We start from the raw sequence: 24993 nt of genomic DNA, 5'->3' as shown, positions 1-24993 counted from the left end.
TGACTTTCTAAATGCTGCAGTGCCTTAGAACTCAGGTCACTTTCTCTTTATTTTCCTATCTGTATCTATACTCTTAATATTTAAAGTCAGTTTTGTGGCTTTAAATGCCATCTATGTTTTGATAAGTTCCAAACTTATATCTTCTATCTGGACCACTCCTTTGGATTCATATACTCAACAGCCTCGTTGACATCTCCACCTGGATGACAGGCATCTCAAGCTCAACACATGTCAAACTGAGCTCCTGATACACTTCCTACCCTCAACTTGCTCTTCTCAATCTTTTCTGCTTCAGGAAATGGCAACAAAGCCAGCTGCTCAGGCCCACAACCATGGAGTCATTCTTGATTCCTATCTTTCTCTCTAGCTCCACATCCAATGCATTAGCAAATTGTCAGTGCTACCTTTAAAATATATACAGAATTCAACCACTTTTTGGTACCTCCACTTTTAACTCCCTAGCCCAGGCCATTATCTTCTGCTGCTTGGGTTACTGCAAAGCTTCCTAACCAATCTGTTTACAGTTCATTCTCAACACAGTAACCAGAGTAATTCTATTAAATGTTAAGGTAGATCACATCACTTCTCTGCACTTCTCTGCTTAAAATCTTCCAAATGCTTCTCGCTTTCACTTACATTAAAAAATAAAGTCTTTACACGTGATAATAAGGCCCTATCTGATGCGGCTCCTGCCATTCTTGCTAACCTCTTCTTACTTTCTATAGCTACACTGGCCTAAGTGCTGTTTGCTAAGCAAACCAGGCTGGCTCCTGCCTCAGTGCCTTTGCACCTGCTGTTTCTGCTGCCTTGGATGCTGTTCCCTCAGATATTCATATGGCCCACTTCTTTACTTCCTTTTGGAATCTGCTCAATTATGACCTCAGGAAGGCCAACTTATTTTAAATTGCATTCCTCTTTGATAATTTTTATCCCTTTCTCTTATTTCATTTTTCTTCTTAGCCTTGTAACTAACATGCTCTAGATTTTATCTTGTTTCTAATCTGTCTTCTTCACAGAAAGTAAGTTCCACAAGGGCAGGGATTATTATTTTGTTCATTGCTGGATATGCTGAAACAATAACAGTGCCTGATAAAGGGTAGACCCTTGTAAAATACGAGTTAAATAATATAAAAAATTACACAGCTTAAAAACAAACAAACAAACAAAAAAAACAAGCCAAAAACAAAAACAGCTATTTCTCAAACATCTAGAATGTTAGGCTTCTAATAACCTTAGAAATGTTCAGTCCACTGATACTGAGAACCTACTATGTGCTTCACATTTAATATAGGAGACAGAGCAATAAATAAGACTAAGTAGTTGCCTTTGAACAATTTGTCTAACAGCAAATAAAAATGCTTAGATAAACCATAGAATTCAGTGTGTAGATGCCACCATAAGTATAAGTCCAGAGTGCTATAGGAACCCAGAGAGGTATGCCTAAACCAGTTCCTAGAATACTGTCCACATTGAGTCCTGAAAGATGAAGAGGAGCTAGTTAGCCAAACGAAAGAGGTGGGGCTGGGAGGTCTGTCAAATGGAATGGAGCACTGAAAGTGCACATGCCTAAGAGAGTACAGCTGAAGTACAGTAGAGGTGGGGATGAGGGGAAGGAGTGGGGCTTGGCAAGAGAAGGGGCTGGAGAATTACTAAACAGAGATGGAATTCTGAAAGGCCTAGAAAGCTATGTTAATGAGTTTAGACTATCTGTCAGGCAGTTAAGAATAATTAAAGTGTTATAAGTGAGGTAAGACAGAATCAGACTCATATTTGAGACAGATCACTATGGTTATAGTATAGAAAGTAGGTTGGAAAAAGGAAAAAAGAGTAGACTTGGCAATTGCTTATAAAAAGAGGTAACAAAGAAGAGAAAGTGGATAACTTGAAGATTCTGGTTTGAATCTGTGGATGTCATTTTCTAGATAAGGAACATAGGAGCAAGTCTGCAGCAAAGATGAGAAGTATAATTTTGCACGTGGAGTCTGAGTTGCCTGTTGGACACCCAAGTGGATGTGCTCAGCATATGACAGCCATGAACTACGTAAGACTACTGAGCATTTAAAACGTGGCTAGTATAACTGAGGAACTGAATTTTAATTTTACTTAGTTCAAATTTATATTTTAATAGCTACATATAATTAGTGGTTACCATACAGATATGGATGGCACTAAAGGACAGTGTGAAATTATCCAGGGATATGAAGAGAGTCCAGCATAAGACTTGAGAATATACAGTGTTAATTTCTCATGTTACTTACTTTATGAGGGACCGTTTAATTGTTAGTGAAGTATCTGGAGTTTTTAGAAGAGTACTCAAATGAAGCACACACATTCTATGTTATCATTAATACAGCTAGTAGTTAAAAGTAGTAACATTCTAATACACCTCATCACGCACAGCAAATTACACTGAGAAAAATCTTTAACGTTTAGTAAAGCTGGCTGAGGAGCAATATAAAGCTGTCTGCTTCATCTTTTAAGAGTTATGTAGATTTTGCTGCCAGAATCCATTGTCAGTGACAAGAGATCCTTACTAAGTACAATTTCCGGTAAAACAAAGGTCTTTAGACTTAAGTATAGCATCAATGCTAAGTGCTTAAGATTGCCAGTGGCCGATGTGAGGGAATAGTAGTAATGTTTTTTTTTTAAGTAAGGAAGGAAAAAAGAGAAGAAACATAAGGGGACAAGTTAAGAAGAAATACCTGTAGTTGAGATGGAAGTGTTCCACTAATAAACGGCCTAGGAGTTATAAAAGCAACACACGTCACAAATGCTAAAGGCTAGAGATTATCAACAACTTGGTAGCAAATCACTTGCAGGAACAAGCATTTTTTTAAAATTTGTTGATTTTTACTGCATATAACAGTTCCTTCTATTCAAAAACTTCTGAGAAAAAAATTGTGACTATAACAGAAATTAATAATCTTATACTCTTCCCCAAAACAATTTAATTTTATTAAGGTTATAAAGCAATACCTATAAGTCGAGGAATAATTGTTTTGTTGATGACAGCAGACAAGATTTTCTTATCAGAATGATTTTCCTTCTTTGAATCTTCCATACTACTATCTATAAATTCTTCTATAGATGTGAACCATGGCATCTGTTTTAAACCTATGGAATCAAACTTATAAATAAAATTATCAAAGTTATAAATAAATTCTCGAATATTAGTTTATTTTTATTTTTAAAATTATTTTTATTTATTTTTTAATGCCTACAGCACCTGGTCTTCCTAGGTGGTCTCCCATCCAAGTACTAACCAGGCACCCTGCTTAGCTTCCAAGATCAGACGGGATTGGGTGTGTTCAGGGTAGCACGGCCATAGACCATTAGTTTATTTTTAAATGGTTAATTTGTTCAGTAATCACCAGAGCTTTCTAAGGATCAGAAAATAAGTCCATATTTTAACTTCATGTATACAGCAGTAGACTACCAAGGCCAGGCAGGATGACACACATAAGACAGGATGTCTAAGCAATATGTATACATTTCAAACATTAATTCTTATGACAAATACTCTAAAAATAACCACAGTGTGTTCAAAGCCTACCACATCGCAAATGCTATTAGGAGCAAAATATATATTTGTTAGACTAGCACTTAAAATAACCATGGAATTTATTTATAAAAATTCATTTACCTCAAGCAAAATTCCCTTCTGGCTTCCTCAATTCTCACAGGTACAAATGTGTATTTTGCACGTGGTTTAGCTTACTAGGCAAACAGCAGATAGCCAAATATTATTTGTTGATTAAACATATCTCTGCTAGGCATAACAAGAGTACTCTATTCACCTTGAATGGTTAACAGCTAGGCTGCTGGCCCACCAAACTGCCTACCATTTTCTTAGGGATATGCTTGGTGTCTGTATTATGAAGACTACACAACCTTGAACCTAACACAGAACAGGCATGCATGACTAGGGCAGAGAAAGATAAACGAATATGGCTTTATCCTTCATTTTGTTAAATCTTTACCTTCAGCTCTCCTCTCTTCCTAGAATTTCATTTTCTCATTTCCGTTTGCTTATTAGGCATATCCACACGGACGTCCCGCTATCACTTCATTATCTGGAAAGTGAAACTTTCTTCAAAACTTTTCCCTCTCTGAAAAGTCCCCATTTCCATTAATGGAACTACTATTGTTTTAATAACCCAGAAACCAAATCATGGGGTCATATTTGGATGTGGCAAGTTAGGGTTATTCTCAGCATTTTACTGATTCTTATTTCATAACACCTCCTGTAATCAACTCTTTTTCTCTTCCCTTTGTCACTATAACCCTATGTAAGGAATTCATAACCTTGAACTTGGGCTACAGCAAATTCCTTCATCTCTCTCTCTCTCTATCTATCAACCTACCTATCTATCTATCTATCTATCTCTACCTCTCATCTTCCTTCTCTCCAAGTTAGCCTACTGCTAGGACTTCATAAAACATTACTTTCATCATGTCACTCCTCTCATTATTCACCAAAGCAAGCTCATATCTCTTAAGATCTGAACATCCTATTTAAATCCTATATGCCCTCAAATCTCCATTTTAAATTCCTCCTCAATTAGGCTTTCCTAACCAACTATTCCCAATATGTCATCTCCAGCTTCAGAACTCTTGGTAGCTAATGTCCTCAGAATATAAAATTCTTAAGATCTAATACCACCTTTACTTTTTTGAGTGATCTTAAATTTATCACAGAGGCAGCTAAAAAAAGGTGTTTCCTTTACTGGTGTCTAGTGCCACTCAGCCTCAAAAATAAAGTGAGGACCAAAAAAGATGGGTGTAGACTATTATTCCAAAGCACTAATTATCAACTCCAACTCTAAAAGTGAAGTATTTTATAATCTACTAACAATGGAATTTAAGTAAATAATGTGATCAGAATTAGTTTTTTCATGTGTTAAACTTAAATACCTTAAGAGGATTCCAATCAATCAACTGAACTCGGATTAGGGGATTTAAAAGTTTCGGTATGCATAAACCAATGAAAGCTTCATAATAAGAATCAGGAAACTTCTCTCGCCATTGTTGAAATTTCAACAAAATATTCTGGATATTACAAAAATCATCATGCACATCTTCAAAAATCTTCTTGTGATCTTGTAAAATGTCACCTGTGAACAAATGGGTCTTTGTATATTATGCGTCTTAATATTGTGAACTTTGCTTACTATAAACATGGTCATGTATGACCGTGTAATCAATTGAGCTGAACTTTTCCTTTGATTTCATAATATTAACATATAAATTTACATATATTACATATTAACATATAAATTAGTTTTATTAAAAATCACTTTAGTAATAAAAGCAATAATGATCAACACTAATAAAATTTAGCATTTGCTGAGTCCCTGCTATATGTGAAAACATTACAAATACATTATTTCATTTCATCATAATGATCTTCTTTATAAGGTAGGTGTTATTAGCCTATTTACAAACAAAAACTAATATCAGATTTAGAGATTTAGGGAGATTGAGGAATCTGCACAAGATCACACAATATAGAGCCCTCATCAAACCCATCCAACTGTAAAACCCACGGCTCTTACAACTATACATATTTTACTATTTCATAATACTAAAATGACTTGACTATATTCAATTATTTTAAATTAAAAATTAAAATATAGAAAGTATGTAGTGGAGAAATAAAACCAAAAATGTTCATGGTTCCTTTATAATAGGAGATGAGAAAGGCTGAGGGAAAAAACTATAGATGCAGTAGTATTCAATGCTCTTCCATTTTATCCCATATTTTCAAAGGTGGGAAAAGTCTTAAAGGAGATAAAAATGTATTTCCTTTTTCCTGAATTTTCCCAACTACTTTATATAGTTTATGTATTTTAGGGCAATCACTGCAAAGCATTTCCCACCATTTCAATACTTTAAATCAAGACACATTAGAAACGTGGTGACTGACCTTGGCTTTTTTGGAAGTCAGTCATGTCTGCTGAAGATAGTTCATCATCACTAGATGTCCCTTCCTGATGATCACAATTTCCAGAAAGTGTTCTTGCTTGTCTTCTTCGTGCCCTGTATTTTAAAATAAACCAAAAATCAATTAAAAACAAATAGCTCTTGCTGAAAGTAAATGCTTTAAAACTAAAAGTAGAAGTCAAAATTTATTTAAAATGCCCAGAAATACAGCATTGTATTAGCACACAATTTTATGTTAATATTTTTGACATTTTAGCTTCATTAATTTAAATTTCTTATGAGACATTCCCGTAGGCTACCCAGATTTTGAAGATTAGGTTAACAATATAATTAGGACTGGCTTCTACCTAGCAGCAATTCCCAAACTGATAAATGTCATTCTACCCATTACTTTTGATTCATCCAAGTACACCAATGTGTTTTTAAACCCTGAGATTAAGGATTTAAATTTAGTTAAGACTGCTTAACTAAATACTGGTTTTACATCATTCTCACATACTAATTTGTTAGGTTATGGTTAATTATACCATATGGTTAATTGTATTATAGTAGTACAAAATACTTGCTCAATGATGCTTTAAGTCTTCACTTTATATAGCTACCTTCGAGATTCAATCTCTTCTAAAATCCATTGAGTTTTTTCATCTATGGCCAAGTCTCCATTTGTTGATGTCTCAGCTTTGCCTGTTCTCAAAAGAAATAAAGTGAAACACTTTGAAAATGAGTTATATCTTAGGTATGTATGTACATATGTATATATAAATATATATAATATGCTTAAATTCCATATTTCATCATGCAATGTTAATTCTGTATCACAATGCTAACAGGCATTGAGTTTGCAAGTGTAAGAAAATGTGCCTTGGCTGGGGAATATAGTTCAGCAGCTTCAGAACACTAACAAAATTCTACCATTGTTTCTTCTCTTCATATTCTTTTTTTAGCAGTTTTCACCAGTTTTTTCTGTCCCTGTATCCAAATGCTAGACATATTTGCATCATCCATGTTATTTATGTTATTTCCTATTTTAGCATGTACTATAATGCATGACCAACTAAATGTCATGTGTTTCTAAGTCATTTTGCTTTTGCTATTATCGACTACTTGTGATGGTCTCATCACTTTCACTGTTCCCTAACAGCACTTTAATCAAAATAAGACATCTCTTAAAATACAAAAGCAGCATGAGAACTAAAAGATAGCATACAAATCTTATATAATGAGATCTTACAGATGATTCTATATTGAAATCAACCAGAATTTCTTTAACCTTCATAACCAATCTGTGGAAGGGCCATGGAAACTTTATAAAGTCTATAGATTTATATCAACTCTTCTCAAAACAGTCATTAAATGGCCATATAAATATTTTGTCTCAAATACTAAGAAATTAAGAATTATAATATTTATTTTTTGGTTGTAGACCTAAGACATTTTCAAACCCTAGCTCTAAAGGTTTTGGGAAGGAGATGGATGAAAGGTTAGAGGAAAAATACACAAAAGGCATTTTTTATACAGAAATAAAGATATTTTATTCTCTAGTTGATAATTTAGCTTAATGAATATTAAATCACATTGAACATGAAAAATACTAACGTGATAACTGTTGTAAATATGTTGATTGATGTTTTAATTCATCTTGCCTGCGTTTCATAAGGATCATGGCTTGTTTTAAAAGGAGTGCATGCATGGATGATTCTATTTCTTGGATGTTGATAATCTGAAATACATATATAACATTTTGTGGATCATCAATAACGAATAATAAAATGTAATATTTATGTATTAGCATATGAATATGATCAATTCTCACATAAAGAAACATTTTCATTATTTATAGCATGCCAATTAAAAAAACACTGTGAGGAACAGACCTAGCTGTAAATACTTTTAATATTAATAAAATTAGAATACCAACACTGTACTAGAACAGCTATAAATATAAATAATAAAACCAAATGGACTAGAGTCAGGAACACAGATAAGAGTGGATGTATAAGGGTTCTTTGAGACAGAAGAGGAAGAGGAAATGATGGGTGCAGCCAGTCTTAATGGGCTGAGGGGGCAAACTGCAGAGGGGCACTTGAGGAAACTGGTAAAATTATAAAAAGTGGAGAACAGAAGAGACCTAACTTGACAGGTAAGAAAGTTGCAAAATGGAAATGAGTGACCAACTGAAACTGGCATTGTTACATTTCTTGGGTAATTTCTCCAACTCCAATGATATATCCATAGCTGCTGCTATGGATACATCATTGTGTAGGCTGACAAGACTTTAACAGTGCAATTCTTCAAGGATGAAAGAAGAAAGTTACATTGTAGTAAATGCTTCAGAAAGTAACTACCTAGTAGCATTAAAAGACAACTTAAAACAATAGTAAATAAAAACTAATACAGAAAGTAGAATACATTTTTAAAATGATTAAAAATGGTTTAAAAAGGACAACTTAAGACCTCAATGTAACGACTTAGCATGCATAAAACAAAAACAGAAACCATAGGAGAAGAATGATTCATACATTTGATTGAGACAAACATTTCAAAACATGTGGATGTCAAAAAACCGCTGCTAACAAAACCAAAAGACAAAACAAACTGGAAAGTTTACCTACATCAAGTAGGGTAAAGCATTAAAAATTTTAAGCAATAAAGAATTGTTCATAATATATGGCAAAAAAAAAAAAAAAAGAAGAACCCCTACTGTGAACAATAACAACAAAAAGCCATGGTAAAGAAGACAATTTATAAGAAAAATTACATGTGTTAATAAAACAGGTTTGAGATCAAAATAAATATATAAAACAAAAACCATTTTTTAATGTACTAAACTAAAAATAAAATATTCAATCTTTCTGGAATAGTTTAGCAATGTTTCATAAGACTTAAAAACATTTAGACCTTTTGGCTTAATAATTTATTTTCTAGAAATTTTTCTTAAACAGATAAAATTTTAACACAAAAATTTATATGCTAATGCCTTAACTATCAACATTAGGGGAATACTTAATATCACAGGATATTAAAATGTGTAGGAAAAACACTAGAGGAAAAGTAGTTGTGGGATTTAGTTTTTTTCGTAAATTACATGATAAGGGAATTTCTCCATAAAAAGAAAATGATATGAATATTTACAGCCATGTACCTTTTCATTAAGACAGTCAATTAAATTTTCCACATAAATTTTCATGCTTTTATAGAATTTAAAATTTAGAGTTTGATTTGATGAATTCTCTAGGTTGTGGATTGTACTCTTTGAGCTCTTGACATCTTGTACATATTTTTCATATTCCCTCAGGTGTGAGCGGTGAGTATCCTGCAGTAATGTTAATCTGTATAAAGAAATATAAATAAAAATTGATTTTCAAACTTTCATTTCTACTGTAGTAAGTACTACTCGATGAGATTTTTTCAAAGCTACCTTACATAGACCACCAAGGAAACTGACAATCCCATAAACCTGAGGAAAGGAGAGCATCACAATGAAAGAGGTCTCAAAGGGAAAGGTAGGAAAGGACACTTAGAGGATTTTTGGTGCTCAAGCTAATTATAGGGTGGTTTTAGCCCTTTCCAACCTTTCCTTTTTGCATAAATTCCGAGTAATATGCAATACTAGATGCAATAGCTATAATTCTAGTTCTTTTCTTTCAACTAAAGGAGGAACATCAAAAGGACAGTAAACCATAGTAAAGTTATTACAAAAATAATCTTGAATCAAGGCAATCTCATCATTTAACATCACTACTGAAAAAGAATCATATAAAGGTCCAGATAGTAAACATTTTAGCCTTTGGAGGCTAGATGCCTGCTGTTGCAACTATTTAATTCTGTGTTGTAGCACGAAAGGAGCCATAGACAATCCATAACCGCACAAGCATGGCTGCATTCCAAAAACTTTAATTACAAAAACAGGCAGTGGGTTGGAAGTCTGCCGAGCCCCTAGAATACAGAGATAACCTAATATTTAAAAACCGATACAAATAAAGATTTTCATATATTTATTTCACTATAAAATGCTACAAAATGTCATTTTCTACATCAAACCATTTAACCGAATGACTATGACCAAGACATTTTGGCTGCAATATGATAAAGGCATAAAGCTATTTTAAAGCTGAATTATACAAAAGAAACAGGGAAAGAAAATTCTGAACCTATTCTCAGGTATTAGAAAAAACAGGCAATGAAAATGTTCTTTAAAAATACTTGCTTTCATAGGAGAAACAAACTCTCTCCGTGTATCAAATGTTATAAGAACTAGACTTTTACCATCATACTTATTCTTTCATATATCTAAAGATGCACACTAGATCCTGAGCAGTAAAACAGAAAATATATTTAAAACAAAACAGTGTATCACCAGGATTGCCTTATTTTTAGCAAAAATACCATTTATATTGAGATTAATACTATTTAAAAGATAATAGCAGTAGATTAAAGGTTAGCTGTACGTCAGAAAGGTAATCTGTATCAAGAGCCATATACTTATGCTTAACTTTTGCCAAGATCAACTTTCCATGGAAATTTATTTTAAGAAATAATAGAACAAATAAAATGACCTACAAGAACAAAATGTCCATTATCTGTAGCATCATCTATAATAGAGAAAATTTAGAAATCAAAATGGCCAACAGAGAAATCCTTAATTATGATATATTAACTATATGAATATTACTATTATGCTTATTTTTTGTCATAGTTAAGAACACTCAACAAAATTTATAATTTTTACAATTTTAAATATAGTACAGTACTATTAACTATATGTATATTATTACGTAACAGATCTCTAGAACTTTTTCATCTGGTGGAACTGAAACTCTATACCTACTAATCAATAACTGTTAATTGCTGTAATGCTCTTTTCCTTTCTCTCTCATTCCCCTATCCCTGGCAGCCACTATTTTACTTTGTTTCCAAGCACTTGACTACCTTAGATACCTTATATAAGTATAATCATGTAGTATTTAACTCTTTTTAACTTGACTTACTTCACTTAGTCCTCAAGGTCCATCCATGTTATAGCATAAAACAAAATTTCCTTTTTTTAAGGCTGATAAAATTCCACTGTATGTAAATATCACATTTTCTTTATCCATGCAACTGTTGAACATTTAGGTTACTTCCATCTCTAAGCTACTGCAACTAACAGCTATAATAAACAGGTGTGCAAACATTTCTTCAATTATTTTCGATTCTTTTGGCTGTATGTCCAAAAGTGGGATTGCTGGATTATACAGTAATTCTATTTTTAATTTTGAGAACTCTCCAGACTGTTTTCCATAGCAGCTGTACCATTTTACATTACCACCAAGTGTATAATGAGTTCCCTTTTCTCTACAATTATTTTTTTTTTTCACAGCAGTCATCCTAACAGATATGAGGTGATATCTCACTGCAGTTTTATAATCATTTTCCTAATGATTAGCGACGCTGAGCATCTGTTCATGTTTCTTGGCCAATTGTAGGTCTTCTTTGAAAATTATCCATTCAAATCCTTTGCCCATTTTTCCATTGGATTGTTTTGTTGTTGAGTTGTATGATTTTTTAAACATATTTTGTATGTTAACACTTATCAGATAAATGGTTTACAAATATTTTCTACCAATTCAGAGGTTGCCTTTTTATTCTGTTGATTGCTTCCTTCGAGGGGCAGAAGCTTTTTAGTTTATAGTCCCACTTGCTTGTTTTTGCATTTGTGTGTGCGTGTGTTTTTTTTTTTCAATTATTTTGGGTTATTTAAACCAAAACAGGGTTGGGTTCCTTGAGATCTCATATAAATTTTAAGATTTTTTTTTTATTTCTCTAAAAATAATGCCATGGAGATTTTGATAGGGAATGCATTATATCTATAGACTGTTTGGATAATGTAAACATTTCAACAATATTAAGTTTTCTAATCCATGAATACGAGATATTTATCTTCAATTTCTTTCAGCAATGTTTTATAGTTTTCAGTATACAAATCTTTCGACTCCTTAGTTTATTCCTGCTTCATTCTTTTTGATGCTAATGTAAATGAGAGTGTTTTCTTAATATACTTTTTGGATTTTCCATTATTACAGCATAGAAACAACTGACTAGTGTGTTGATTTTGTATCCTGAAATCTTGCTGGCTTTTATTAGCTCTAGTAATTACCTCTTTCTTGTTTGTAGTGTGTATGCGTAGTCTTCAGGGTTTCCTACATATAAGACCATATCATCTGTGAACAGAAATAATTTTATTCTTTCCTTTCCTATTTGGATGCTTTTTATTTCCTTTTCTTGCCTGAATTATATGGCTAAGACTTTCAATACTTCATTGAACAAAAGTGGCAAGAATAGGCATCCTTGCCTTGTTCCTGATGTTACAGGGAAAGCTTTTACTTTTTCACTATTGAATATATCATGTTAGCTGTGAGCTTCTCATATATAACCTTTATTATGTTTAGGTAATTTCCTTCTACTCCTAGCTGGTTGAGTGTTATCATGAAAGAGTGTTCAGTTTTGTCAAATGCTTTTTCTGTAATAATTGAGATGGTCATGTGGTTTTTGTCCTTCATAATACTGATATAGTATATCACACTGTGTTTCATATGAAACATCGCTGTATTCCAGGAATCAATCCCACTTAGTCATGATATATAATTCTTTTAATGTGTTGTTGAATTAGGTTTGCTAATATTTTGACTATATCATCCTATTCTCTTCTGGCCTATAATACCGGTGAGATATCTGCTGGTAATCTTACAGGGCACCTTGTACATAAGAGGTGCTTTTGTCTGAAGGCTTTCAAAAGTGTTTGCCTTTAGAAAGTTTGATTATAATATGTCTCATATAAGCCTCTTCGGGTTTATCCTCATTTGAGTCCTCATTTTGAGCTTCATTAAATTGGATGTTCAATTCTTTCCTCAGATTGTTAAATTTTTGGCCATTATATCTTTGCACAAGTTCTCTGATCCATTCTGCCTCTCTTCTCCTTGGACTCCCATAATGTATACGTTGTTCTACTTGATGGTGTTCCATAAGCCCCTTAGGCTTTCTTCATTTCTCTTCATTCTTTTTTATGTTTCTCTGACTAGATAATTTCAAATGACTAGCTAGTATTTGAGGTCACTGCTTCTTTCTTTTGCTTGATCAAGTCTGCTGTTGGTCCCTCTAGTGAATTTTTCAGTTCAGTTATCATATTCTTCAACTCCAGAATCTCAGGTTCTTTTTAATAGTTTCTATTTATATTTGTTGATATCCTAACTTTGTTCATGTACTGTTTCTCTGATTTCATTTATTTGTCTGTGTTTTCTTGTAGCACACTGAGCTTCTTTAAGAGGATGATTCTGAATTCTTTGTCAGGTAATTCATAGATCTCTGTTTCTTTAGAATTTGTTCTGGAGATTTATTTGTTCCTTTGATTAGACCATGTTCCCGTGTTTCTTCATGTGTTTGGTTATTTTTTTGTTGTGTTTTGTGTATTTAAAAAATGCACTTAAAGGAAATTGCTTTGTACATGGGAGGAACTTCACCAATCAGCCTGGCTAGAGATTCTTAGGAGGTGGGGGAATGGGTGTCTTTTCAAACTTTTTATGGGAGAATGCATCTTTTCTGAGCTTTCACATGAAATTTCCCAACTAGAGAGTTTTGGTTTTCTTTTCTGGAGAGTCTATAGTATTTTGTTCCCTCTGGTGTCCATCTATAATACTGCACACTTTCTGGCTCTGCAACAAGCCACTGAGCTCTCTTTTGTTCTCCGTGGTCCCAAGTTCCTCATTGGTGCTCTGAGATAGATGAAGCAGAAATGAGTCCCTTGGGCAGTTCCCCCAAAAGCAAAAATGCTGGATGTATGTTCCACTCTTCTTTTCTTCTAATAGAGAAGCCATAAGTAGGGCTTTTTCTATCATAAGCAGTGCTGGCTTGTGGGAGGGGCTGATGCAGTTGAAATGAAATAGCTTTTCTTACCCATTACAATGTGGCTCTTTTTATCTTTGAGCTTGCCAGTGGTACTGTGACTTCCCAATTCATTTCTGGAGTTCTCAATAAAGGCTTTTTAAAACAGATGTTATCGTTAAGTTGGTATCTCTGTGGGGGAATGAGCTTCGTGTTTTGGCATCTTGCTGCCATCGTTTGCAACATATTTTTTTAAAATTAAAAGCTAAGTGCAGATAAATGTTTATCAAAACATTAAGTAAAAAAAGCAGAACTTGATATTTATTTGATTTTAACCATATTATATATACCTATTACAAAAATTAAAAAGACATACACAAAAATGGAAATGTTTTGGTAGTGTGATGCTATTTTTCCTATAAATCTGTTTAATGTTAATATTTATATTTAACAATTTAAAAGATTTTATATATATAGTGCTAATTTTTTTCACTATTAAATATCTAGGACAAATGTAAATTTTAAGATGAATACTACTTACCTAGTATTTAATTGCTTCTTTATAATTTCTAAATTTACTGGTGGAAATGAAATGGAAGTATCGAACTTCTTCATTGTTTGAGACTCACTATTGTGGGAAAGGTCGATATCTCGTCCCTAAAAATAAGATGAAAATTCATGTTGTTTTCAATATTCATTAATCTTACAACTATTAATAGCACAAAAGCAGATTCGATACTCCAAGATCTTACCAGTTCAAAATTCCATGCCATTGACATTTTTCATAGTTATAATAAAATGTTTTTCAAATTCTCAGTTTTAAAATTTAGAACTTTAAATTTACATACGAGAGGAAAACTATAAAATCTTATTTTTCACAAAAGCTTAGTTCTCAGTGTTTTTAAAGCTAATAGTTTTATGATCTAATATATTCTCAGAAAACTAAACACCTGTCTTCCATGACAGAGTTGCTACATAACAGTCAAAGAAAAGTAAATGGAAGTCTGCTGGTGGGTTTCTAGGTAAAGCTTTTAATTTTGTTTAAGCTATTGGGTTTTCTGTTATGTACAGAGGAATACATTTTTAACTATATATCTTGTAAAACATGGTATATTTCACATTACTGTCTTCTGGCTCATCATAGCTCATCGCCACCATGCTTAGAATATTGAAAAGGTTCTAGAGAATCTGTTTCAGATAAGGATATGTGAAGTGGACCAGATACTTAGCCAATTCATTGGCTTAACTATCTCTTTTAATATTTTCCATGAGGCACCATCATTTCTCATATCAATTCTTACCAAGCCTTCCATCAAGCTCCAATCATACCTGCAAAACCCTAAACTAATCAGACTATTTCAAATTTATGTCCTTACTCCTGATATCTTACTTTCTCTCAGATCCCTTATTTCATAAACATCTTTCAAAAACCCATTTAAGTATGACTTTCTGTAGAGGCCTTTCAAAATCTTCCCATTCAACTTTCTGCCTATAAAATTGACCACTCATTTGCTCTTTTTAGCCATCTTGGGCATAGTTCTGTCATAGAAACTATAAGATTTCACTATAAAAATTGTTTAATTGTCTCTCCCCTGCAAAGATTGTATATTGTAGTGCTCATCACTGTTAAGTGGCCGTAGAGGCTGAATAGTGACACCAAAAAGATATGTGCATGTCTTAACCTCCCAAAACCTGTGACTATTACCTTATATGGCAAAAGATGTGATTAAATTAAGGATCTAGAGAGGAGGAGCTTATCTTGACTTATCTAGATGGGCCATACTAAATGTGATTACACGTATGCTCATAAGAGAGAGGGAAAGGAAGTTTTGGGATGCAATGAAAGGTGGTGGTAGAAAGATGGAACAGAAACAGATATAGCTAAAAGCCAAAGAATGCCATCAGCCACCAGAAGCTAAAATAGTCAAGGAACAGATTATCCCATAGAGCTTTTAGAAGTAGTATAGCTCTACCAAAATCTTGATTTTGGATTTCTGGCCTCCAGAAGTGTGAGAAAATAAACTGCTGTTGTTTTAAGCTACCAAGTTTGTGGTAATTTGGTACAGCAGGTCACAGAAAACCAATACAGTGGCATGTGGTAAATCTTCAATAAAAGAATCAGTAAAAGTACCCACATTAGTAATAAAAATGCAAATTAAATAAATTTGAAATTCCATTTTCACCAACTAAACTTGCACCTAAAGCTCGCAAGATTGTGGTGAAACAGTCGCACACACTGCAGATCAATCTAAATTTCAGAAAGCAACAGAGAAAAATATAGTAAGTGCCATAAAAATGTTCATCTCTTTTATTACCACTCTTGGCCATTATCTTAAGAGAACAATTCAAAAACAAACATCTGAATAAAAGAAAAAAAGAAGGGAAGAAAAAGAAAAGCAAATATTTATCAATTCTTATTAATAAGAAAAAAAATTCAGATTCCAACTAACCTAGCATGCTCACCAAAAAGAAGAATGACTAAGAAAATCATGATTCATTGACTCTGATAAATATTATGCAGCTTTTAAAATTAGTTACTATTATAACAATGTAGAAACAAGGGAAAATATTTATAGCATGTTAAGCAAAGAGATCAGAATTCAAAAAAGTATGCATAATGTGCACACTGTCTCAAATGCATATTGTCCCAAACTATACCAAGGCATCCTAGTGAACTCAAAGGGGTGATGTAAGGTATTTAAAATTTTTTTAGGAAAACGAAGCAATACTCAACATTTGTTGGACTGCTAGTTCAATTATAATTAATTCATAGTTGCAACATTAGATTGTGCTACATTGATGATGAAGTCTTTTGATGGTCTTATTAGTGAAGCTGGGTTTTTGGCAGATGATGTAATAAAAAGTAGTGGTTGAAAATCAATGTGGAGCAGGAGATGAGAATGACAGCCTCCAATCTGATTCCAAGGTCTGAGAGGTCATGCAGCACCCAAAAGGTACACACATCTCATTAGTAAGTAATTGTAGTTACTTAAAAATAAAATTAAAAGTTGTCTTCTTCAATTTAATTATTATTTTTTTCCAAATGGCTTCTAAGTTATTAGGACATTAATCTTATTACATTATTTGGACCTAACTACTTAATAATGTAATTGTTTGGTACTTCTTTTGGCCTAGGGGTTCCATGAATGAAAAAGTTCGGGTACTTCTAATGTACACTATGACTGTAATTAAACAAATATTTCAATTAAAAAGGAATTATGCAAACTTGAGCAGTTACAGTAAGAACTATGGCATGTTTTTTCTTAAAGTATTTTTTTTAATGCTGTTACTGTATTGATTTTCCTAAAAGGCAGGGTATCTATGCCTGTTACAGTCATAAATATAGTCCCCTAAATCATTTCTCTGGTCAGAGATTTCTAAATTACAATCAAAAGCCTACCTTTAGTTTTTTAGTTTTAAGAACATGGAAATTATACAATAATTTCTTACTTAAAAGAGCAAATAATCTTTCAAAGCATTCTTGTTGAAAGGACTAAATAAAAACTTATATCTGTGTGCTATTATACAATTTATAAGAACTTTAATTTAGATCATTATAATTTTGAGCATTACAGCCTACTCAGGTAGATAACATTATCATTCTCATTTCTCAGAAATGGGAAATCATTCCATCATTTCCCAGAAAACTGAGATTTAGAAAAATTAAATGATTTGACAAGTCATACAAGTATTTATGGAGCATTCACAATATTAGGCACTGTGAGATATAAAAATGAACACAATAGTTAATAATTCTTGACCTTATGGAGTATATATTTTGGTGGTAGTGCCAGAACCCAAATCTAGGACTTTTGACCCCAAATACAATATTCTTTTTGTTTGTGGGTTTGTTTTAGCTTCACGATTATGCATTTACCATATAATATATACTGTCAGTTATTATACCATTAAAGATAAAAAGATATAGTCCTCTCAAGTGGCTTATAATATGTGGAAGATATTTATAATCTGATAAGAAAAGAACATATATGAATGGCGAAGCAGGATGAATGGTGGCCTCCCAAAAGATATGTCTATGTTCTAATCCCTGGAACTTGCAAATATGATCTTATTTGGAAAAAAGATCTTTGTGGTTGTAATGAAGTGAGCTACGTCAAGATAAGATCATCCTGGATTATCCAAATGGTCCCTAAATCCAACAAGTGTCCTTATAAGAGGCATACAGAGTAGAGGCACAGAGAAGGTCCTGTGAAGGAGGCAGAGGAGTAATCCAGTCACAACGCAAGGAACACCTGGAGTGACCAGAACTTGAAAAAGGCAAAAAAGGATTCTCCTCTAGAGCCTCCAAAGAAGCACAGCCCTGCCAAAACATTTATTTCAGACTTCTGGCCTCCACAACTGTGAGAGAATAAATTTCTTTTCTTTTAAGGTGTCAAGTTTGGTACTTTGTTATAGCAGCCACAGGAAACATATACTTGGGATAAAAAATTATTACCTCTGTGATTTTAACTGCTTTTCTCATTTGCTGTTGTTCCCAAATATCTTGATTTTCATCTTCCTGACTTTCTTCACTTGTTTCTTCATTTCTGGTTGCTAGGAAAAAAAATTCATGTATAAATATTCAGTATTTTTTCCATTTTAATAGCAGCAGCTAACATTTTTGGGGGGCTTATAATGTGCTGGCTTAGCAGTCCTTTATGTGTGTTAACATATTCTTCATAATAATTCTGAGAAGAAGGCATTATTATCACTCTCATTTTATAAATGAGGAAACTCAGATATTAGGAGATGAAATAACTTGTCTGAGGACTGTGCTGAATCTGGGACTTGCATTTAGCAATCTGACTCCAGAAACTGCATTCATTGCCTAAGTGTCTGACTCAAATCTCAGGAAAAAAAGCCTGGAAAAGATGAAACATTTGGTTTTCCTTATCAGAGCTTCTTAATTGTACCTGAGAATCTAAATATTTAAAAAACAATTTCTGGGTTATAAGAAACCAAGTCTCATTCTGAAATATTTGAAGTGACAAAAGCTTTGTGTGGGTCCTAGGCCTGGCTGGTCCCAGGTCTGGCTGTGATCCAGCTCGCAGCCAGGAATAGGACCCTGGATTTAGACTGTCACGTTAGTGTAGTAGGGCGCTTACGCCTAAAATATATAAACATAATTCAGCTTATTGTATCATGCAGGTGTGGCTGAATGCCACTACTGCACTTTGCTATGTGTGGAGCTACGCGGTCCCCTGGAGAGCAGAAGGGGAGCACAAGAAAAGGAGCAGAGGAAGAGCAGAAGCAGAAGCGCGCTCCTGCAATAGAACTGCACTCCCCACAATAAAGTTCGTGCCTGCCATTTCATTCTCATGTCAGCCCCTTGTGCATTCTTCTAACTGGGCATCTCACCACCCAAACTTTCCCTTCTCAATCAGCTAGGCACTGACACTTTGGTAAAACATATTATTGTTTATAAATGAGAAATGTGAAAATAGTCTTGTGAGAACTAAAGATAATTGGTTAAGGAAACTGTTTATCATAGCAGGGAAGATTTTAATACATGATACCTAAAATCCCTGTAGATGCTTCCACATTAAAAAAAATATCTTTATAAAGGTGACAATGAAAGTTTTCAATATCAAAAATAAGTGTAAATTTCTTTAACCTGTCAAAAGATCAAGTGGAGAGCAGATAATAGTAAACATTATTATATATACCCTTTGATAATAACATTTTGATACAGACATGTCTTTTATAGGCCAATAAGTCATTGACCAAATAGGTATTAAATAAAAACCAACTTTAACACCCTTTAGAATATGAGACACTACATTATCTTTTTATGGAGTTTCTATCATGATATTTTATTTGAATAAAAATGCCTTAGTGTTCATATATTGTAAATAAATTAAATATGTACCTGTTTCTTCAGCCATTTTTTGTCTAAGTGTTGTAGGCTTTGGGGTAAATGGTATTCTCTTTTCATGGTCATCAGGCTCACTCTCAGGATCTTCATCACTGTTTTTCCTCATAACAGAGACGGTAGAAGTATGTTTCACATCCAAAGAAATATAGTCCTCTTGGGCCCTGGCCAATTCACGTTTTCTGCGGGCTGCCTGAATAAAAGCTGCATCAGGGATATTCACTGAAAGAAACAAAGAGGAGAACACTGAAAACCAAGCACCAATAGAAATACATATTCCTCACATTTCAATAAAGAAAAAAGACACTGTTTTGCCAATTTTTTCACTATTTTGATAAAAATATAACTAAATGGCTTAAAATCTGTATCAGTAATGGAAAACTATTGAGATTAAATATAGAGAAATGAACCAAATCTAGAAGTGTGAGAAAATATAGTAAAATCATTCCAATTTATCTTTTAACTCTCGTTGATTAATGTTGTTGCTTAGTTTTTATTGAGGGTTTTTTCTCACTTCCAAAAGTGCTGAGATTGCCAGGTTAGAGTATGGAGAAGGCTGAACATGTAGTCACTCAGTTAGTGAGAACTGCAGAGGTTAGCGTAATGATGACAGACTAGTCAAATACAAAGTAAGAAGGACACTGTACTACAATCCACCCCTCTCCTTTGGGCATCCAGGCATATAGAGAGTGAGAAACAGACTACAACCAGCACAGAACCAAGTCGGCCTTCAAGGTCCTGAAGTGAGTCCCATGTGAATAAATGTAAGGTGTTAAAAAGTATAAAAGAAATAATCAAGTTCATTTATCAGGTGAAAAATATTATGCAGCAGTAGGTGGTAATCACTAGAAAGCAAGGTATGCTCATTAAAAGCAAGGAATAGCAAATCAAGTGATTTGCTTTTTATAGACTGGTACTTATAGACTAGTATCAGGAAAATGATACAAGTCAGGTGTCTCTTCATCCTCTCAAAACATTTAACAGTTGTAGGTTTTCCTTGTGGATAATGTTCAAACATGTGGAGAAAATCACATAGCACACTGGATTCTTAACTTGTTAAATAACTACTTCAAAAAAAATGTTGATTATGAAGCAATGTAGGAATCTGCAAAAGGGCTCTGTATTTTGTCTTGTCTATTTTAATGATTTTATTGTGATGTGACTGAAGACAAGAAGGCACGTCTTTAAAGCTGAGCGATAAAGCTAATATAACCCAAAGCAGAATTAAAATTCAAAACCATCTCCAGTTACACTGTCATTTCTCTACCCTGACTACACATTAGTATACGTGCTGCCAAATCTACTCACAGACCCTGACTACACATTAGAATCACCTGGGAAACTTGATAATTTACTGGTGGTACCCAGGCTCCCAGCCCAGCAATTCAGAGTTAATTAACCTGAGGTGCAGCTGAGCAGCAGTGTTTTTATAGCCCCCTAGGAGATTTTAATGTGCAACCAAGTTAAGACCATACACTTTGGTTCAAATACTCAAGTGTATGACTATAGAAACAGAAATACTTGAATTGGAAGTGATTCACCTTCAAATGACTTGTTAGAGTTTAATTAATAAATCACAAGGAATGGACTCACTAGTGAGATACCAGTACTACATAAAGCTAATTCTCTCAAGCTACAATAAAAAAAGTAAAGGTTCAAGAGAAGAGTACTCTATCTTGTCATGTCTATATCTAACACCTAACTTAAAGGTTTCTCACATAGCAGATGTTGGGCAGACATGGGATTAATTAATAAAGTTAGCACACTACTTTATAATAATTAAATCATGTTTTTTATAGATTTATAACCGATAAATAATTTCACATGCATCATCCTATCTAAGGGGACGAAGTTAGATATGATGCCTCATTGGTAGCAAGCAGTATCTGCAACAGTGAACATCTCAAGACAGATATTCCATCACTGGATCATTCTAGTAGTTCTAACATCTAACAACAACAAAATAAATAAATAAATGCACTCCTTCCACATACCAGTCCTTAAATTTATTACATTCCTTCTTCATCTTTCTTCTCCAGAAAAAAAGAAGGAAAAAAATGTTCCTCACAGGACTTTTTTAACTTTCAATCAGTGTTTCTCAAAGGGGCATCTGAGGAACGACAATTCTTCACCATGCAGAGCTATCCTGCACTTTGCAAGATATTTATCATCACTTGCTTCCAGGGCAGTACATACCAGCAATACCTTAGTGCCTATGATAATTAAAAACTATCCCAACACATTTCCAAATGCTGCCTTCTTTCCGTAGGTGTGCAATGCTGCCAATACTTTACAACTACTGCCTTACACTGTACACTGTTTAAGTCATCATTTTCTATAGGAGCTCTGTTCAATTTGGTAACCACTAGCCATATGTGACTATTTAAATTTAACCAAATTAAAAATCATGGTTTTTATTTGCACTAGCCACATTTCAAGAGCTCTATAGTCACATGTGGCTAGGGGCTACTGTGATAGTGAAGACACAGAATTTTTACATCAGAGCAGAGAGTTCTTCCGGACAGCACTGTATGTAGTCCAGGAAAGGCTTCACTTGTCTAGTAGGCTTCAATTCTTAATACTGAATTCATCACCAAGTACCTGTACCTTGTGAACTTGTATAAGAAGAAAAATTACAAAAAAGTTCCTGTTAATTAATGAGTTAATAAATCACTTATTATGTTTTTTAAAATATATTTTGACAATTATATTTCAAATCGATTGTTTCCTTTATAAAGCTATGTATTTTACTTTATTTTCTCAAAAGGGGTCTTAGGTTTTATGAGACTGAAAAGAGTTCACGGCACAAAACAAATTATGAACCTTTGAGCTACAAGTAACAGGCCAGATAAATATTTATGGCTTTGTGGGCTATAAAGTCTGTCAACTTCTCCACTTTGCCACTGTAGTGCAAAAGCATCCACAGAAAATACATATTTAAATAATTGTGGCTGTGCTTTAATAAAACTTTATTTATAAAAGCTGGTGGTGAGCCAGATTTGGCCCACAGGAGGTAATTTGCTAACCCATGAACTGGACTGATCTAACACACAAAAATGACCATGTCACCTAGTTGCATATAATTTTCAGTAGTTCCCCCAAGACCTGCATTATCTGAATCCAATTTGTCCTTTTGCTTACTTTTTTTAGTTCTTTCTTAAACTCCAACCAAATATTTTCAGTCTAACAGCTATTTTTAGTTTTCTACACAAGCCATGTTATCTTCCCTCAAGTTGTATATATGCTACATTCTGTACCTGAAACTTCCTCACTGACAAAATCTTACCATCCTTCAAATATTGGCATGAGTCACCTAATATAGCACAGTGGTTAAGAATGGAGATTCTGGAGCAAGTTGCCGGGGTTTGAATCTCAGCTTTGCCTCTTACAAGCTGTCTGACCTTAGGCCTGTTATGCAATGGAAATGAGCAGTCAATTTTGGCACTTTGATAATCATTACTAATGACTTACCTGCCCCCACACTTCACTAGTTTGCTGTGTTATCAACAGTAAGATCACTGGTATAGAAAATACTGTATTAGAAATAAAGTTCTTAAACAAAATTACCGAATCACCAACCTATTGATGAAAATTCTTCTTCCAGAGAACTAGAGCTGTTGGAAGATGAACTCTGATCATCCTTACTTTCTGAGGCATGATGTGTTCCGTCCTCTTCATCTGTTGAAAGATCAACTGTTCTGGATTCTAACAGGACATTTTTTGAATATAATAAGATAGTAGAATCAATAATTAAAATTCTGAGCAACACATGGCATATGTATAATATGGTATTTCAATTTTACTCCACATATTTAAAGTAGATATACAGATCTTTTTCCAACTTCCATTCTCTCTGAAACCAATGGATGGCCTAATAAATGTATAAAGAATTACCATATTTGTTCTATCTTCTTACTAGTAAAATACTCTTTAAAGGATGTACTGAGAAAAGGGAAGGAAATGTTTGAGAAAAAGTGAAGGAATACTGAAAACAAACAAACAAAAGGTTGCAATGAATAAACAGGAAAAAAAAATAATGTACACTTAGTATGTTAGGCACATTGAAATGTTTTAAAAGGTTTATTTAATATTCACAATTCTATGAAATGTCTTCATCAGGACTGGAAAGGCTAAATAACATGTCCAGTGTCACAAAGTGTACATTAGTAGCAATCACTGTATTCTTCACCACCATGCACAAGCAGGGAAAAAAAAAAGGCAGTTTAACATAGAGTCCTTAATAAAGCAACAAAAAATGAATAATTTTATTAAATCTTGACCCTTGAGTATTAAAAAAGTACTTTTTTTAATAATCTGTGGAACAAATGGAATCATGCACAATGCACTTCTGGGACATACTGAAATGTAATGGTTGCCTCAATGAAAAGCACCTGTGTGATGATCTGTACTTTGAACTAGCCACTGTCTTCCAGGAGGTACATCGTTTTACTTGGAATGACTGACAAACTCTATTCAGATATGGATAGCTGACATTTTCTCAAAAATGAGCAAAGTTATGCCTTTCACTTCAAGAATTAGAGATTTGAAATGAAATCTGGAATATTGGAAAACTTATCTCCTCCACTGTGAACTTGATAAATTTCCAATAAAGACTGATGACATCGATAGTAACATTAAGAGATTTTTAAAAATATAGTATAATAAAATATATCAACATTTGAAGATCTGCAAACTCAGTGAACCAATGCTTTACAAATAGTCAAAGCGTGATGTTACCGACCATGCATGGGTAAAAGATCCGTCCAAAATACAAAACAGAATAGTGTATTTTAATGTAATGGAGTACAAAAAAAAAAAAAAAAAAAATGATGGTTTTAGCTTCCATGTTGCAAACTAATCTTTAAAAAACTATTACTCCTTGAACTTTGTTGTAATATTAAAGCAGAATACCTACAATGATCTAAAAAAGGCTATTAAGTATGACTCTCAATTACATTTTTGTGGTTTCTTCACATCAAGAGAAAGAAAAGTCACAACAGACTGAATGCAGAAGCATTCGAGATTTGAGCTGTTTTCCATTAAGCTAGACATTAGATGTGCAAAGTGAAAACAATGCCACTCTATTTTTTGGAAAATAGTTATTTTTCACAAAAAAATGTTATTCTTATGTGTAATGGGGTAATTAAAAATGAATAAAAATTTATCTTAAAATTTTAATATGGTTTACCATATCAATATGGGTTATACCAGAATAAAAAATATAATCGACAGAAAGTAAAGGCTGTTGGGATCCTTAATCATTTTTAAGAGTATATAAACGGGGTAGTAAAACAAAAAAGTTTGAGAACCACTTTTTAGAA

At 33.4% G+C, this 24993-nt stretch overlaps 1 protein-coding gene and 1 pseudogene across 5 annotated transcripts in view; both read right to left on the bottom strand.

Annotated features, from left to right (window-relative positions):
- The window catches only part of GCFC2 (GC-rich sequence DNA-binding factor 2), a 44054-nt gene that overhangs the window by 16741 nt on the left and 2320 nt on the right, over nucleotides 1-24993 (bottom strand). The window contains exons 2-11 of one of the 5 annotated variants that reach the window (XM_023529443.1): nucleotides 23252-23386; nucleotides 19670-19894; nucleotides 18257-18354; nucleotides 14342-14457; nucleotides 9086-9272; nucleotides 7540-7663; nucleotides 6546-6627; nucleotides 5927-6039; nucleotides 4915-5114; nucleotides 2977-3127 (exon numbers count right to left, since the gene is read on the bottom strand). In XM_023529443.1, coding sequence (XP_023385211.1) covers nucleotides 2977-3127; nucleotides 4915-5114; nucleotides 5927-6039; nucleotides 6546-6627; nucleotides 7540-7663; nucleotides 9086-9272; nucleotides 14342-14457; nucleotides 18257-18354; nucleotides 19670-19894; nucleotides 23252-23386 — 1431 coding nt within the window. Of the gene's footprint in view, nucleotides 1-2976; nucleotides 3128-4914; nucleotides 5115-5926; nucleotides 6040-6509; nucleotides 6628-7539; nucleotides 7664-9085; nucleotides 9273-14341; nucleotides 14458-18256; nucleotides 18355-19669; nucleotides 19895-23239; nucleotides 23387-24993 lie in introns of those variants that run through there. The other 4 variants (XM_011358081.2, XM_011358080.2, XM_023529444.1 and 1 more) reach the window with 4 other exon arrangements.
- Nucleotides 3215-3330, bottom strand: LOC111738395 (annotated as a pseudogene).

This window comes from Pteropus vampyrus, unplaced genomic scaffold, assembly GCF_000151845.1.
Source record: "Pteropus vampyrus isolate Shadow unplaced genomic scaffold, Pvam_2.0 Scaffold37, whole genome shotgun sequence".
Taxonomy (NCBI): domain Eukaryota; kingdom Metazoa; phylum Chordata; class Mammalia; order Chiroptera; family Pteropodidae; genus Pteropus; species Pteropus vampyrus.
This window is presented reverse-complemented; position numbering and strand designations above follow the sequence as displayed.